The 18,623-nt window shown below is 39.2% G+C and overlaps 1 protein-coding gene across 1 annotated transcript in view; it reads left to right on the top strand.

Annotated features, from left to right (window-relative positions):
* Positions 1-18,017, top strand: part of LOC124612397 (transmembrane protein 214-B) — a 149,716-nt gene extending 131,699 nt beyond the window's left edge. Inside the window, exons 11-13 of the mRNA XM_047140578.1 lie at positions 8,377-8,545; positions 16,895-17,046; positions 17,278-18,017. Coding sequence (XP_046996534.1) covers positions 8,377-8,545; positions 16,895-17,046; positions 17,278-17,404 — 448 coding nt within the window. The 3' untranslated portion in view covers positions 17,405-18,017. The remainder of the gene's footprint in view (positions 1-8,376; positions 8,546-16,894; positions 17,047-17,277) is intronic.
* The last annotated feature ends 606 nt before the right edge of the window (positions 18,018-18,623 follow it).

Below are 18,623 nucleotides of genomic sequence, written 5' to 3' on the forward strand. Positions count from 1 at the left end.
TTGGGCATCATCATTTGTTCCAGGTCATGGTTGATGTTTTACATGTGGCTGAACACTTCCTGTTTCCTTAAATAACGTAACTATCCGGCGAACGGTCAGGACACTTTGGTGATGTCGTCCAGGACACTTTGGTGATGTCGTCCAGGACACTTTGGTGATGTCGTCCAGGACACTTTGGTGATGTCGTCCAGGACACTTTGGTGATGTCGTCCAGGACACTTTGGTGATGTCGTCCAGGACACTTTGGTGATGTCGTCCAGGACACTTTGGTGATGTCGTCCAGGACACTTTGGTGATGTCGTCCAGGACACTTTGGTGATGTCGTCCAGGACACTTTGGTGATGTCGTCCAGGACACTTGGGTGATGTAGTCCAGGATACCGAGCAGCATACATAGCACGTGCCCGTTGGGCATTTTGATCACAATAGCCATACATCAACATGATATCGACCTTTTCTGCAATTGGTAAACGGTACATTTTAACATGGGTAATGTATCACGAAGCAAATACCGTCCGCACTGGCGGAATGTTACGTGATACCATGTACTTATATGTTTGTGACTATTACAGCGCCAGTTATCACAAAGCGAAAAAAGTGGTCCAACTAAAACATTCATATTTCTTTATGTACTACATGAATATGTAATAAAAAATGTGGGTTCCTGTTTTTAAAATCGCAGGTGATATCCGTTTGACCTATGGCAGCACCATCTAGCGGGCCAGCCATAGCGCCATCTGGTTTCCCTCTTCAAGCTAGATGAGTTTCGTTCTTTGTAGTTTTTTCGTTTGATGCTTATTTCGTGAGATATTTGGCCGGGTCACTATCAATGGACCACCTGTATACACCGTTTAGTGAGTCTTTTTTTATTCATTATTCTACTGGATATTTTATAACCACTCTCCACCCTTTCTAGTATACAGAGGGGCCAAGAAAAATGTAGACACTGTTTGATAGTTAATATCTTCTGAACAAAATGACATATTATTGTAATTTTGTGGGGTAGCAGAGTCCATTGCTTTCTCAACAGATCTCGGCACATATTTTCCAGCAGATGACAGTGCAGCAATGAATGAAGTAAGATCGTTGTTTGAGCAACACAAAGCTGTATTGAAGTGGCACTGGAAGTATGAAAACATGATGGAGGTATGACGACAGTGGCATAATGTGTACAGAACTCAACAACCAACAATTACAAACAATTTATTATATTTGGGATAAATTTGAAGCTGACAGTACTGTTCATGACGTGAATAAGGGAAGGTCTGGCTGATCAAAAACAAAGTCTAGCATCAAGCGCTGCTGCGTCGCAACACTTTATTGGGTCACTTCAAAAATCTATGAAGCAGGGTGCATGTGAAAGCGAGATAAGTTGATCAAGCATATGGCGTATTGTGGAGGCTGCAGAGTGGAAAGTGCACAGTCCATCATTGCTGCACGCTATGAATGGGGTATTGCAAGTGGTAATCTAGTGGTTGTTAATGTGTGGTGTAGTCTATCATCATGCGATTTGATTGGCCCATTCTTCTCTGAAGGTACCATAACTGATAACTGATGAAGTGTATCTTCATATGCTGCAAACATCGATTTTACCTGCCATCTGAGAGGTGCTTGGAAACGAAAGGTGTTAGCTACAACAAGATGGCACTCCGCCTCACTACCAAAGAAATGTAAGAGCCTACTTGGATGAAAATCTGTTGGGACGATGGATAAGTCGAAGAGGAGCTGTTGAGTAACCACCACGATCTTCAGACCTTACACCTCGTGGCTTCTACATGTGGGGAGCCTTGAAAAATGAAGTTTACCAACAGAAGCCAGCTATACTGAATGAGCAACAGAAACTTTTGAGGCGTCCTGTGCAACTATTATCACACCAGGAACACTGACAGCCATTGTTCAGTCAGCAGTTCAGCAGCGTCGAAGTTGTTTGGCTGCTAATGGGGGTAACATTGAACACACAAAATAACCTGTCCCCCATGCAAGAATTGTATGGTATGTTCCATTAATATTGACTATCAAAGAGTGTCTACATTTTTCTAAACTCCTTTGTATTTGTTAATATAACGTGCTTTATCAGCACGACCATTTCCCTTAGCAGTATGCTTCACAAGTAATGATCTACCCCCTCCCTCCCCCTTCTCTTTCCCCAATTTCCATTTGTTTTGGAATATTTGCAGTTTCTCCATCACCTTGCGTTCTTTTACAATATTCACTTATGTCAGGGGTCACCTTAATACGTCAAGTATTAGAACTCCCATACACTGATAATATTGCCTTGGAGCGTTTTTGCTTCGACAGTCACTCTTCTTACACTTTTGTGTTCATGTATAAGTGCTTGTTGTGTACTTCTGGACATGCTGCAAAGAGTTTGCTATGTGTACCTGAGCTTGCTGGGCTCATTATAAGCCATATGACTTTGAGTGAGTATGCCTCAGTAAAATTATTTGTAAACATTTCCTGCAATTTTGTGTATTGTAATGATTCCACCTCTGTTCCACACAATGTCATAATATTTGTTAATAGGTACAATACCTCATGAAGAAGACATTTTTAAAATTGTTAAAATCATTTTCAAGTTTCAATAAACATGTATTTTGCACTTGGTTGGCTGTTTTTTTCAATCCATTGGATATCTCGATTATTCCTGTTTTTTGGTTAGTCAAGCATCTTCTCCCTTACCTTACAAATTGGGAATTTACTGTAATCAAATATAATGGAAAGACTTTACTGCCTGAAGATGAAAATAAAAATTTACTGAGAAATTATCAATTGGTTCTCTTCAAATGTAGTTCATATACAATTCTGCACCAGGCCTAACGACTATCTCAAAAAACTGATGAGGGAAAAATCAATCAATCAGAGTTTTCTCGCTTTGTTTGTGATATATTGGTAAGTACCTCAATTTGGAAGCTGCACATTATGGGCAGATATCTTAAACTCTGTGTACACACATCCACTATTGCCAGGCAACACAGTCACTGTTGGGGTAAGAAGCACAAAGCTATCATGCATGGTTCAGGAGACATGACATCATAAACAGTGAGATGCATGGAAAAACTGACACATCATGCTTGATGTTTAAATTTATTACTTCTTTGCTACTAATTCTGTCTGCAACATATTTCACAGACAGTATCCACATATGCTGCTGAATGTACCTGCACAAATATATCATTGTAGGAAATGTAGTACAAGAGGCATGGCATCATAAACACTGAGAAGTGTGAAAAAATGCCACAATCTGTATATTGAGTAAACAGTAAAGGAAACAAAAGAAAAATTCGGAGTAGGTATTAAAATCCATGGAGAAGAAATAAAAATTTTGAGGTTCGCCGATTACATTGTAATTCTGTCAGAGCAGTTGAACGGAATGGACAGTGTCTTGAAAGGAGGATATAAGGTGAATATCAACAAAAGCAAAACGAGGATAATGGAATGTAGTCAAATTAAGTCGGGTGATGCTGAGGGAATTAGATTAGGAAATAAGGCACTTAAAGTAGTAGAGGAGTTTTGCTATTTGGGGAGCAAAATAACTGATGGTGGTTGAAGTAGAGAGGATATAAAATGTAGACTGGCAGTGGCAAGGAAAGCGTTTCTGAAGAAGAGAAATCTTTTAACATCGAGTATAGATTTAAGTGTCAGGAAGTCGTTTCTGAAAGTATTTGTATGGAGTGTAGCCATGTATGGAAGTGAAACATGGACGATAAATAGTTTGGACAAGAAGAGAATAGGAACTTTCGAAATGTGGTGCTACAGAAGAATGCTGAATATTAGATGGGTAGATCACGTGACTAATGAGGGTGTACTGAATGGGATTGGGGAGAAGAGAAGTTTGTGGCACAACTTGACTAGAAGAAGGGACCTGTTGGTAGGACATGTTGTGAGGCATTAAGGGATCACAAATTTAGCATTGGAGGGCAGTGTGGAGGGTAAAAATCGTAAAGGGAGACCAAGAGATGAATACACTAAGCAGATTCAGAAGGATGTAGGTTGCAGCTTGCAGAGGATAGAGTAGCATGGAGATCTGCATCAAACCAGTCTCAGGACTGAAGACCGCAACAACAACATTCTTTACTACTAATAAGGAGAGCTCCCTGGTAGTGGGATTAATCTTTTGAAACCATCTATGTGGTTGTGTAGGTTAAGAGCCTAGGTATCACACAATGCAGACTGTCACCATAGTGGGCCCTCATTTGCAATTAATTGATGAAAAAAATTTTGAAATTCGTGTGACCCGCAACAGTGTTTAAAAAGTTGCATCAAATAATCTGGTTGTGTGGTGTAATGGATAGGGTAGTAGCTTAAGAAATGTGAGGTTGTGGGTTCAAATCCTGCCAGGTGCAGTATTTTTTGTTTATATTTTTAGTTTTTAAATCTGTGTCGAAATGACTTTGATCATTATTTTTATTGAATTCATTGATGTAAATGCAATTTTTTGTTTCCATTCCTTTGTCACATTTTAATCGTTATATGAACTTCTTGATTTGCTCTCATTTTTCTTCCTGTCATTCTTTTTCCACTTTAAGTGTTTGTTAATGAGGTTTAATTAATTTTATGTATTAATATTTGAATTAATTTCTTTTGTTTCATCACCCTGTTTTTTGTTCAAATTATTGCGTTCATTACATCTATTTCTAATTTTGTTATACTTACTAACTCTCTTTCATTTAAATTTTCATCTCCATTATTTTGTCCTTAGTGCTGTAGGTATTTAGGTTATGTTTCAAATGTTTGTGTGATGATTACAATACAAAAGCATTGCACATATGGTAACAATAACTACATTTTTCACACCACTGCACAGTCAATACAAATAAATTATTTGGTCTTTTGTTTTTTAAGTGATTGATCAGCGTTTTCAAATAATTAAAAATTATAATATATAGATATAATTAATTTCATATTCACAGAAATTCTGATTGGTAAAAGAATGATATAAAGAAACATTAAACAAATAAAAAAAAGCTCATACGGTGATTAAAATAATATGACAAATGAATAGAAATAAAAAATTATGTTTGAACCAATTAATTGAATAAAAATAGTGGTCAGTCATTTTGATAAAGATTTAAAAATGAAAAATTAAGTTTACCTGGCGAGATTTGATTCCATAATTTCTTGGATGTGAAGTTATTATCCTATCCATTACTCTTGACAATGAGGTTTTGTAATTCAAGTTTTTAATGTTACCAAGCATCACACACAATTCCAAAATTTTTTTGTCAGTTACTCGCAGTTGAGGGCCCACCATGGTGAATAACTGCAGTATGTGATGCCTGGGATCTTAACCTACATCACCGTACATTTGGCTTCAAAATGATTCCACCACTGGGGGCCTCTCCTCGTAAGACACTCCTAGAGTCAGGGCAACATAAGAAAAATCCCTGATTCTGGCTGCACTTCTGATAGTTTTCAACTGCTAAGTGCAGTGTCTGTAAGCAAAAACAGTAGTCATCTGTAGAGCTATGAAGAGACGTTAACAAAATTGTGTTGTAGACTTGTGAAGCAGCTTTCCCAGAGTACAGAAACCGTCGGGGGTTGTGTTTCTTAATTTGGATACTGGACTTATACATTTGTATATTATACATATTTCTTTGTACAACTGTTTAATAATTTCGAAAGTGTTTTCACATATACGTGGTAATGAAATTTTTTCAGTAGTTCACAACAAACACAGTTCATTTTTTGTTTTCTTTTCCAATAGAAAATTGGAAAAATGGATACAAAGACAGAAAAACCTTTTCTGTTTTCCGTCACTAATGTATTTTAGCGTCATATTCTATGCAACTCTTCATTGAGCAAAAAAGTGTTACGCAGAAGTCGACAATAAGCATAATGTTGTAGTGTCCACTCTGGAGCCTCTTGTAGACAGCTCTTCGAACTGTTCAACATACTAATGGCAGCATCACAGTACATTTATTTTCTTATTTATTATGGTAATGAATGACAATTTGAAAAAAAAATTAATATTCATAAAGTGAACAATAGAAAGAGAAATGCTTTACACTGCTGATCATACAGTCCGTAGTGTGGCACAGAAAAGTTTGGCCCTGATTTTTTGCAGACTGAAGAAACAGTAGATGTATTTTGAAGGAGTAGTCAGATATTGCACTGGAGGGGCTGCCAGATTCAGGTATCTGGAAAGTATTTAATGTGGTGTGTAGTAATCAAGCAAATAATGCTAAAGTTTGTACATAATACTCATTTTGTAAATGATAATTTAAAAATCCAGTTTGATCGTATCAAAATAATGGTCTAAAATTTAACACATATCATGAATAGTTCATAATACAGAGCTTGATGTAGTTATAGTAAGGTAGTTGGTGGACACAATGAATAATTCTGCTCGGACAAGGACGAGTGAGTGTAGCATCACATTTTTTTTTTGGAGAGAGACGAATTTGTCTTGTGTTTCCGAATTCAGTTTTTCATTACCTATACGTTTAATGCAAAAATCTTACCATATTTTACTGCATTGTAGGCATCCACATCTATGACTAAAACCTATAGAAGGGTGAAAAATGTTAAAAAACTTTTGTCAGTATGTGACTTGTTAATTATATCTTTAAACTGAAACATCTTGATACATGTGCTTTTTTATGGTGAAGAATGAAGTGAAACAAGCAGCTGCTCCAAAGTTTAAATCACAATGCATTATTGACTATGCAAGTTATGTTGCATTTTGAACCTAGGCTCCAGGAGGAGGTCACTGAGCTTGTCGTGATAGATTCTACAAGTTCTGCTCTTTAATATCAATTTATTCACTGAGCTTGTCGTGATAGATTCTACAAGTTCTGCTCTTTAATATCAATTTATTCACTGAGCTTGTCATGATAGATTCTACAAGTTCTGCTCTTTAATATCAATTTATATCACAGTATGCAAATTGTTTGTGCAAACTATTGAAATGAAAGTTATATAATGGCCAGAACAAATATCCTACAATTAGCTAATTCTTGGACTTGTGGCTTATACATATGTTAATTGGAGTTTACTGAAGGACATGATGAAAATACAATACGGAAGTCAATATCACCTTGGGAGGTCACATTGTATTTCTCAGTGACATTCATTACCACGTGTGTGTGTGTGTGTGTGTGTGTGTGTGTGTGTGTGTGTGTGTTTTAGAGGGGGGAGGAGGGAGTGAGAGAGAGAGAGAGAGAGAGAGAGAGAGAGAGAGAGAGAGAGAGAGAGAGAGAGAGAGAGAGATAGGGCCTCTGATAACGTTGAAGTATACCCTGTTACTGATGTCAGTGAAGTGCATCTGAGACCACTAATGGTCTGTGATTAAAGCTGGAAGGCCCAGGTGTGCCTGCAGTGCTGCTTCAGAACAAAAGGATGCGTGACTGTGACTGTGATGGTTTGAATGACACATTGGACAAATACATTGGCGACAGATCCGAGTGATATTGGCAGTGAATTGCGGTACTTGCTGCCAGTTGTCAGGTTCCTCCCTCTCTGGAGACAAGAGGTGTAGTTGAGCCTCCTGGCAGTACCTGCCTTCTGATCCTTCCTTCCAATAAGTAACGTGTGATGTAACTTAACCTTGTCAAACGTAGTGCACTCACATGTTCCCCACTATGATGTTGGCAGTCTTTGACGGTGCTACCCTTTTTCATCTTATGAGCTGTTCAGTCTTTTAAAGTTGCTCAGGTTTTTTGTGCTTTTTTTAAATAGTATTTTCCGTTTAATTTTTGCAAAAGGAAAGATTCTTGTTAGGAATTTAAATAGATGTTGTTTCGTCAGCTATTGAATTTTCTCTGTTCAAGAGTTGCCAATGCCTAACCCATAATTGCGTTAATTGTGGGTAAGTATATTAATTCAGTCTCAAAAACACAGTTATTTTCTACTCCATAGTGGGCCCATTGTGCATATTGTTGAAAATTCGGGGGAAATTTTTCAGTTGATAAAATGAAGCTTGTTAGGTCACTTAGCAGATTTAATTGTCTACAGCTTGTTGACCATATATATAAAAATCAACGATTCTACATCATCTGTCTGTTGTACCCCTCATTTAACTGCTGATCGTTAAATGAGTTTTTATACCTTTAGAAGTTCTTAGAATCATTAGTTATGGAGATGACAGTGACTCTAAGCTGCAGTGGTATGTCAACTGAACACTTTGTTCTCCATAATTTTATAGTGGTTACCTGCAGTAACATTACACATAATTACAATTTGAGAATGGACTGCTTGTATAGCAATATGTAATAAAACTTAGGGTAAACTGTGAGATTAGTTGTTTTATTGCAGGCTGAAATAAAGTGGATCTGTTTTGTTAGTGTAGTTCTGTCACAAAAAAAAAAAAAAATCAGCTTAGAACAGTATATGGTCTTGTTTGCTATTTACCTATATTGTGTGCATGGCTTATTTCCAGATGGGCTGAAGAGAATGTGCCACATTACTATGCTATTGCATCTGAAAAGGCTAAACCAGCTGCAGAATTGTGCTGGAAGGGAATAGTCATTACGATGGAGTATGTGACAATTTGGTATGAGAACATTAGAGTGTACGGAGAAGCAGCATCTCGAATATTTATTGATTGGGTATGTGTCATCTCATCTTTATTTTTGCTGCCCTTTAATGAAGTAACAGTTCTAATAGTCTTTGTATACATAAGTAGATTTCACCCCAAGCTTTGCCCCCATATGTGTATGTCATGTATATTTGCACAGATGTGTTTCAAGCCTGCTGTTTCTTGCAAATTATCTGAGTATATTTCTATCTCCACCAGTCTACTTTCCACTCTTCTGTTTCACACTCCCCTCTCCCATCTGCCTCATCATGCCTCATCCCTCTTCCACCTGCCTCCTCACAACTTGTTCTCCAACCTGTCTCCAAACTTCCTCTCTCTTCCACCTGCATTCTCACAAACACCCTCCCTCCCCCCTCACTCTCATCCCCTCACCCTCACCCTCATCCTCACCCCCACCCCCATCCCCTCATCCTCACCCTCACCCCCCTCAACCTCACCCCTCAACCCCCTCCACACCTCTCTCCTCCACCCCCTCAACCTCACCCCTCAACCCCCTCCACACCTCTCTCCTCCACCCCCTCAACCTCACCCCTCAACCCCCTCCACACCTCTCTCCTCCACCCCCTCATCCCTCTCCTCCCACCCCTGATGAAGAATTGGAGAATGAAGTGGCAGACAATTTCTCCGTGAAGGCCCAAAACTGCAAGGAGGAGTGCCTGATGCTTGATGAACAGCACATCACAACTGAGGCAATAACAGAAAAAGTGAAAAATCCATTCATCAGCTTTCAACATTGCATGACATTTGGAACATTACACAGGGAACCACCACAGGGTTCTGCAATTGCTCACACTCATTCAAAGAGTCTGCTGATCAACAGTGGAAATGTGGCAGGCCAATCAGATTACTTCTTTAGCTGCCTACATCACCATGAGTGCTGGGTGTGTCTCTACAACTAAGAGAGGTTAGGGGAGGGAGGGGTAGCAAGCAGAGGAAATGTGGATTCACCATCACTGAAAAAGGTAAAGAAACTGTAACCGTCGTGGGCAATATGAAGCCAAGTGCTTTTTAGGACTGTCACATGTGGTGCTAACAGATTGAGTCTGAAAGGTGCCAGTTTTCACAGGAGCATACTTCTGGAATCTCCTAACAAGGTTACAGGAGGCTGCCAAGGTGAAAGCCATGTGAAGCTACCAAAGGGATGTTTTTGCTCCACATCACACCAGCTCATTCTGTGCTGAACAAACACACACACACACACACACACACACACACACACACACACACACACACTGCTGCTTCGGGCTATCAAACGTTCCCTTCCCGAATCCTCCCCCCTTCCATTCACCGCCCCCTCCCCCATAGTCTCCCGAATGGCAACCAGTGATGTCTTCCTCTTTCCTTGGATGAAGAAATCATTGTGTGACAGGCATTTTTGAAATGGCAGCAAAGTTGTTTCTAAGGTAAAATGTTTTTTGAACAGTCAAAATGCAAAGTGTAGATTTCTACAGCCATGGTCTCCATCAGGTCATCCATCAGTAGGGAAAATGTCACATTGAGTAGTAAATATGTAGAGGAGGACCAACTCCATCGCCAAATTTTGTGTTGAAGTTATTCCTTCCCCTCATCTCAGAATGATAATAGAAACTTAATCATTACCCCCCTGTGGTAGACAGACTAATGGGTCACTGAAGCCTAAAAATAATGTAGCAAGGAAATAATTCTTTGAAAGAAACATTAGCTTTTCTGTTGATAGACATACGTCTTGACACTTTCACTATAAATGCGAGAGTTATGCTGAAGGCAAGACGAAATATCTTAAACCCCATAATGTTTTTGAAATGCCAGAAATCAAGCATGATCTACATTTACATACATAGTTCGTAAGCCAGTACACGGTGCATGGCAGAGGGTACCTTGTACTGTTTCTAGGTATTGCCTTACCTGTTACTCACAAATGAAGCAAAGGAAAATGTCTCTCTTTGTGCCTCAGTAGGAGCCCTACTATCTCATACCTGGTCTTCAAAGTTCTTATGTGAGATGCATGTTTCTAAATTTTTACAATAGCATTTTGCAAAAAGAATGTTATTTTCCTTCCAGGTATTGCCATTGGAGTTCATAATGCATTTGCGTAACACTTGCATGTTGATCAAACTTGTCAGTAACAAATCTAGCAGCTTGTCTCTGAATTGCTCCTTTAATCTGACCTGGTAGAGAATCCAACTGGTCGCACAAGTGTTCTATATGTGCTCATATTTATAGGAATTACACTTTCCTTAGAATTCGCCCAATAAACCAAAGTTGCCCACTCTCCTTAGGGATAGCTCCTTCCATTTTGTACCACTTTCCAGAGATATGTCTACATATTTATTTGACGTGACTTTGTCAAGCATCACAACATTGATTCTGTATTCGAACGTTGAAGAGGCATTAGCTTATCCTACAGGCGCTTAATGATGACAGTTTTCTGTACACTACAGTGTCATCTGCAAACGGTTGCAGATTGTTCATGTATGTTGAAAACAAGATCAGCCCTACAGCATCCCTGACAGCAGCCCTGTTTCTCAATCAGGCAAAAGACATATAATTAGACAAAATTCATGAAATACAAGAATGGGAACTCTTGTTGAAGAGGCTGCATGCACTGCTCCTGACTTGTGTGTGTGAACTATGAAATGAACAGTCAATAAGTTGGACGTCATCTTGGAAAAGAGAAGAACCAAAGGGTGTTACTGAATGTGTGTTGTGTGCTGATGCAAGGAGACTTGCAGCACCGTTCACCATCATACATTTGCATTGTTTTGCATAGTTACAGTCAGTAAACAAGTTAATCAGGTCACAGACAATGGGTTCCAAACAAAAACAACTGTTCAAATGAGTGCACCTGCTGAAATAAAGTTGTAAATGAGCCTGCTGGTGAACACAAACTTCCCCAGTGGTAGCATCTATAGTACCAACGCAAGTGGTAGAGAAAAAACAAAGAAATACCTGGTTTGGCCTAAATTGACATCACAAACAAAGACAGGGAAGGGGAGAACAAAAGGGAACAGACAAAAGTCAGTGGCCACAAGTGGACTTTGAAATACATATTAAACTCTTGTTATGAGCAGTGCTGCGAGTTGATGGCCACTTGAGCGAACACATTTGTCCTCTAGCTTTTCAATTCATGGAAGGAAAAGAGGAGACAAAAACTTTGCAATATGTGGCTCATATGCTAACACTGAATGTGAATGGGCTCAGAACACATGTTGAGTTGTAACTATTGGCACAAGAGACTCAGTGTCTCTCGCCTTCAGGAGTAGCATTTTAAAACAACTGATAGGCACATGATTGACCCATTAAATTTTGGGTGCGCAGCCGTGTAAACCTTATAGTAGTACAAATAGTTCCAAAAGCTAGGTAGTGTGTCCCTTTTATTTTTGCGCGCGTCTATTAGTGTACTATACAATATTATGTAAAGGATAGATTGTTACTCACCATGTAGTGGAGATCTTGAGTCACAGACAGGACACAACAAAAAGACTGCTAAATGAGTAACCTTTGGGCTAGAAGGCCTTCTGAATTAGAGAGCACACACACGCACACACACACACACACACACCTCGCACCCATATAACCACTGTCTCTGGCTGCTAAGGCCACACTGTAAGCAACTGCACATGTTGGCAGAATCAGTCTAGATGGTGGGAGTAAGGAGGAGGCTGTGGTGGGGAGTGGGAGGGATAGCAGGATAGGGGTGGGAGACAGTGAAGTAGTGCTTGTAGGAGCACACAGGGATGAGGTGGAGAGAGAGTGGGGCAGCTAGGTGCAGTTGGAAGGTTAAACAGTGGGCATGGAGGAGGATGGGTGGGTGTAAAAGTAGAGAAGTAAAAATAATGTGGTTGTGTGGGTGTAATAGAAGGCTGTGTAGTGCTGGAGTGGAAATGGGGAAGGGGTGGGTGAAGGTAAGACAGTGACTAATGAAGATTCAGCCCAGGGGGGTTACAGGAATGTAGGATATACTGCAGGGAGAGTTCCCACCAGTATAATTTACAAAAGTTGGTGATGGTAGGAAGGATCCATATGTCACAAGCTGTGAAGCAGTCATTGAAGTGGAGAATGTTATGTTCACAGTGTGCTCAGCAATTGGGTGGTCCAGTTGTTTCTTGGCCACGATGGGTCAGTGGCCATTCATGCAGACAGCCAGCTTGTTAGTTTCATACCCATGTAGAGTGTAGCACAGTGGTTGCAGCTTAGCTTGTAGATCACATGACTGCTTTCACAGATAGCTCTGCTGTTGATGAGAAAGGCGGTAAAAAAGTATTTCCATTGCAGAGACAGTGAGACTGTTAACTTTGGCCTCCACCTCACTGATTGCTACATCAGTACCTCCATCCATATCAGACCTACCAACTACCATCAATATTTCCACTTGACAGCTGCCACCCATTCCATACCAAGAAGTCCCTCCCATGAAGCCTAGCCACATATGGCCGTCGCTTCCGCAGTGACAAGCAGTCCCTCTCCAAATACACCAAAGACATTGCTGCAGCCTTCACAGACTAAAATTACCCTCCTAGTCCAGTCACCCATCGTCTCCCATGTCCCACCGTCTGGATATAGAGAAGTCCTACCCCCTATCCTTCCCCTCCCTCCCACAGTGATATTCCATTGCCCAAAAAACCTATGCAATATATTCATCTGTCCCCTCTCAAACCCTGCTTCCAACCCCTTGCCTCATGGCTCATATCTCTGTAATATAATTATATGCAAGATGTGTCCCATACATTCTCCCACCACCACTTATTCTAGTCCTGTCACAAGCGTCGTCTATCCCATCAAAGGCAGGGCTACATGTGAAAACAGTTGTGATCTACAAGCTAAGCTGGAAGCACTGTGCTGCATTCGACGTGGGCATGTGAACCAACAAGCTGTCTATCCGCATGAATGACCACCAACAAACTGTGGCCAAGAAACAGCTGGACCATCCAGTTGCTGAGCACACTGCCCAACACAGTGTTCTCCACTTCAGTGTCTTCTTCATACTTACCTCCTGTTACATCCCCTCCTCCTCTCCACCCTCTGTCTAACCTCTCGACTGCACCTAGCTGCTGTACCCTTTTCCCACCTTTTTCCTGTATGCTTCCATAAACAGCACTTCATAATCCCCCACCCCTACCCTGCTATCCCTCCCCCTCCCTGTCACAGCCTCCTACTCACCCCCACAACCTGGACTGCTTCTGCCTTCGTGCGCAGTTGCTCCCAGCCTGGCCTCAGCGGGCAGAGACAATGCTCACCGATGTTTGAGTTGTATTTGCCTGTGTATGTTGTCTTTTTCAAAAGAAGGTCTTTTGGATGAAAGCTTACTCATTTAGCAGTCTTTTTGTTGTGCCTGTCTATAACTCAATATCTCCTCTACATGCTGAGTAGCAATCTATCCTTCACATAATATCGTATAGTACTACCAACAGACACACACAAAAATAAAAGCCACACATTACCTAGCTTTCGGAACTATTTGTACTGTTACAAAGTTTGTGTGACTGCACACCTAAAATTTCATGGGTCAGTCACTGCACCATGAAAACATGAAGATGTATATTTGTAATGTGACCTCAGTCTCATAATTAATCTGTGCGAATTGAATGACATCTCACTTCTCCACAGACTCTTACATAACAGATATTCAAACAGCTGCAGTAAAAGTACATGCGCCGTTTAATGTTTCCCTGCATAACATTTCCCACCCAACAATGCTTTGGACTCGCAAATTTTGTCTGACATTATTTGATAACTCCGTACTATTGTCATTTTTAAGAGAGTATTAAGCCTGTGGTCAAGATATTTTGAGCCTCTTTGTGCTAAAAGAGGTTGCTGACCATTTCTGGAAAACTTTTTGGGTCTAAAGGGCAAAGATAGCACAAAGATATAAAGCGGAATTCGGCAATCAATCGCATTTGAACATTGATAGATGGAGAGGCAGAAACTTATGCTCAGCTGTGTGCAGAACATGATGATGACCAGAATTAACTGCGGCCTTGATTAGGTAAAGCAGGGTCAGCCAGGGTGTGCAAAAGTGCACTTGTACACAATGCCTGCATGCATACAGGCCGAGGCGTGGTATGTCTCGGCTTTGCTCGGCGGTCCTTCTTGGAAGTACTTGCTGCAGTGCAACATTACATTTAGCTGTGCAGTGCAACATTTTTTCAGTTGTCAGAACATTCTTCAGTTTGGCGGAATTGTGTTGTCAGCACTTTTTATCCTTCGCTATTTGTTCATGAGATAAAGGAAGTTAACAAATCCAGTAACTGTTTGCACAAAAATAGGAAGTCTAGCAATCTATCATCATAAGCCTTTAAAAATGAATCTGAGTGATGGAGAAGAAGAATGAGAATTCCAATAACTATCATGCAGTCACATAATTGATGGGTACTGTAGATTTGCCATGGAAAATTACAACACCATGCAGAAAGAATGTTGAGGTTTAGTTGTTGATGAAATGGCAAAAAGTTAAAATGATTGACAGATGATTTGCATGGGATTCATTGTACTGTACTTCAGAATGCACTTTGTGCTAGATTTGCAGGCATGGAGCATATGAGAAATTTGGTGGTAGAAATAGTAAAATCTCTGAAATTTCACACATTACTACACTATCAGCCACAACAGTTTTCGGTGGAATTGAACAAAGGGTGTGTCACATTTATACATAATATTACTGCAAAGTAATGTCTGTCAGTTAAGTCAAGGGGCATGCCTGGAACTATTTTTCACTTTAAAACCTGCAATTGTTGAATTTATGAAGGAAAAAGCAAAGCAGGAAAAAATTAGAACATTCAGAATGGATTGCAAACCTTGTATTTTCGGCGGAGTTGACTGCTCACTGTCCACAGTAAGACATTGCGAGCTAAGAAACAACTTATTTTTGATTTAATGAAGATGCAGTTAAAACAAAAATCACATTGTGGAAGGGACAAATTCTGACAGAAAACACCATCCATTTCCGTGAACATCTGGTGTTTAAGAAAATGCTAATTTTGAAGAATTTATTGTGGCATTGAAAAAATTACAAGGATAGTTTTGTGGGCTTTTGAGGACGCTGCCAATCTTACATCTATTTTTGAACTGTTCTTGGTACTGTTTGCCATTTCAATTGGCAGCACCCCGTGCATATGCAAATGTAACTGATCAATCTGCAGTGTAATTCTCATTCAAAATACAAATTCTTGTACATTAAAAATGTCCAGTAGTTCTGTGTTGTTCTCTTCAGGGATAGTTTTTATGTCTTGGTAATGAGGTTGCAAACCTAATACAATATTTTGATCAATATATGTGCATGAAAGCTTTTTTGGGTTTGAACCTAAATATGTCCCAATTACTTGGCAACCTGACAGATGAAAATTGCAAAATTATTTGCTTCTCTCCATATGCTTACAGTTTGTACCAGATAAGAATTTAATAGTGACTTCAGTGCACCACAAATAAAGAACAGTGAAAATTTGTTTTTTATTTTGTCTATGTGGTTGAGAAATGTGAAACCAACTGCAGGCAACCCATTCAGTGTTCCTTGTGTGACTGCCCTGACATGTAAAATAATTCGCATTCGCAGTTCCAGTATCTTCCTGCTCAGTATTGTGTGATTGTGAGTGAAGTGTATGGCTAGGAGAGAGCTCTGCACATGTGCAAGAACACCGCACATGTGTAGAATTGTTGGCTATCCCTACTGCAAAGTTTTGATACATTGTATGCAGGTTATGCCCCATAGCTTGTAAATAATTGAAGAATGCTATAATCACTGTGATAAGCATCTTATTATAGTCAGTATGATGATCTTAATTCAAATAAATGCTGAGGGGGCACCATCTACATAACATTTATGAGGAGTTACAGTTGATCATTTTACATGTGGGAACATTCTCTGTTGTCAGAGATCTAGAAAAATTCACTAGGCAAGAAGGGAAAACAGCGTACGTGGATCCTGGGAATCTTGTTTTGTTTATTATTATTGTTATTTTATTTGCATTTTTAACAGTAGGTTTTATACAATTATGGTATAGTGCGTTTTGTGTGGTATGTGCTTTTGCTTGGGTGTGGGTAAGTATGTGAAAGAGTGAATCAGGGTTCATTTGGGGATAATATTTCTTAGTATGTTGTCTTGATTTTTTTTATTTTTTAAGTTACATCCTGTCAAAACAGTTGAGAAGTGGGTCTGATGACTTTGCTGTTAAGTGTGCTAGTCATACAAACTCAAACTCAGTTGGGTTTACTCTTACAGCTGATTTCCAAATTCCGTAGACCAGATAAAAGCAGCTGCTCTAAATCCTTATCAGTGTTTGTTAGATCATTGTTATGGAATTATTGGTGATGTGCTATATTTAAATATCAGGTGCCCTAAATTTTGCATTTTTTGTACATGTCAGCAAAAGACTGTGTTTTACAGGTGAATCATTATGCACCGGGTCTATTGGAGAAACTAAAAGAGCATTCCATCAATGTGTGGAACATGACAGTGTATTACACAATAGCAATGTGGAACTGCTCACTGGAATATGTCAATGTAGCCTTGGAATGGCTAAGGAATACAGTTTTCACGTAAGGATACCATTTCTTCTTTGTTCTCTCTCTGTAAAACACACACACACACACACACTCACACATGGTTGACCTAGTATGTGTTGTTACAATCGATACTCTGTGGCAAAATTAACTTCAATATTTCTGTAATTTTAATTATATCGTTGTATAGATGTGTTGTTCATTTATTTATAGCGACACAGTACATTTTTAGTCTGTTTTTGAATAAATTAGTTTCGTCTTTTACAGTGGTTCCTTGTCTCCAGAGAATATCCAGAAATATTCATTGGAAGCACTAAATACAACACAAATCTACGCTTTGCGGACATATGATTGGGTGTATCAGAAAGTTCAAACACTGTCCAAAACACATTGACATGTTGTAACCAAATGTCTAGTGCCTCACATGAAACCATGTCAAATGTATCACTTACCAAAATAGTTTTTGGCAAAGGGGGGACCAGTAAAAAGTCTGTGAATTCACCAACTAATAAACATTTCCATAAAAATTACATGCTGTAAATTTATTGTTGTTTTGTATTTTCTTGATACTTATGGACACATTCTGTGTGGTATCATTTGAGCTTACTGTGTCACCATTTGAGAAAATGGTGACAGTCTGTATTTCGTATACTGTAAAATTTTAAAAAGTTGGTCCACTAGATTAATTTTTGAATTTTTTGTATGTGAAAGTAATTTTTGAAAATGACTTTCAGTTCAGGCATGTAATTAGTGCAGTTTGCATTGTGCTGCCTCTCTCTCATTCCTAAATATTTGAGACTGAACTTACGTTTTGAGACTAGTAAGTTTTTTAACTAATATTGTGACGACTTGTAAAATTGTTAGGGATTTGAAAGATTTTTTGTTATTTATACTGAGTTTTATTATGCATGGTTGTAGTAATAAGGCAGTGTTCTACAATGTAGGAACCTGCTGTTGCATATGAATGTGATGGAGAATTAATGATATTAAATTTATTTGAAATGTTATCTTGTGTTATTTGAAAACCAGTTTAATTAAATTAAACCCAAGCCATCATATTCTCTTTGAAATTTTTATTTTATTTTGTGTGTGTGTGTTGGGAGGCGGGTGGGGGGTCGCACATGTGTGTGTTTAAAGCCAATCGCACTTAATCTGTTGCTTGCCAGGTTGGAATAGATAAAGGAAATATGACATACAAGTATGTTGGAAGGAAAAATTGCTCAATTCTGTGGCATTACGCAAGAGAGAAGGTGAAGAGGAGGATTTGAAATATGAGTAGTCTAACAGTTGGAATTCAAATTATAGAATCTGACAAGTTAAGCTCCAGTAATCCATAAATGGATGATGAATAAGATTAGAAATAAACTTACAGTCGCAAATGGAAATAAAAGAAGGGACCAAAAAAGTAAGAAAATCTTTGACTGCATAGTGAGGAGACAAAGATTACAAAGCTAAATTATCATGGAAGGACACAAACTGATCTGGTCCTTTAAATATTGTGACAATTATATAAACAAAATACTTGGGGGGGACTATTGTTGCTAAACCTCTTGTACCCAAGCAAATGCAGAAAAAAGAAGCTTTAATGGTGCAAGGAGCATAAAATTAGGGCT

The sequence above is a fragment of the Schistocerca americana genome, chromosome 4 (genome assembly GCF_021461395.2).
Source record: "Schistocerca americana isolate TAMUIC-IGC-003095 chromosome 4, iqSchAmer2.1, whole genome shotgun sequence".
Taxonomy (NCBI): Eukaryota; Metazoa; Arthropoda; class Insecta; order Orthoptera; family Acrididae; genus Schistocerca; species Schistocerca americana.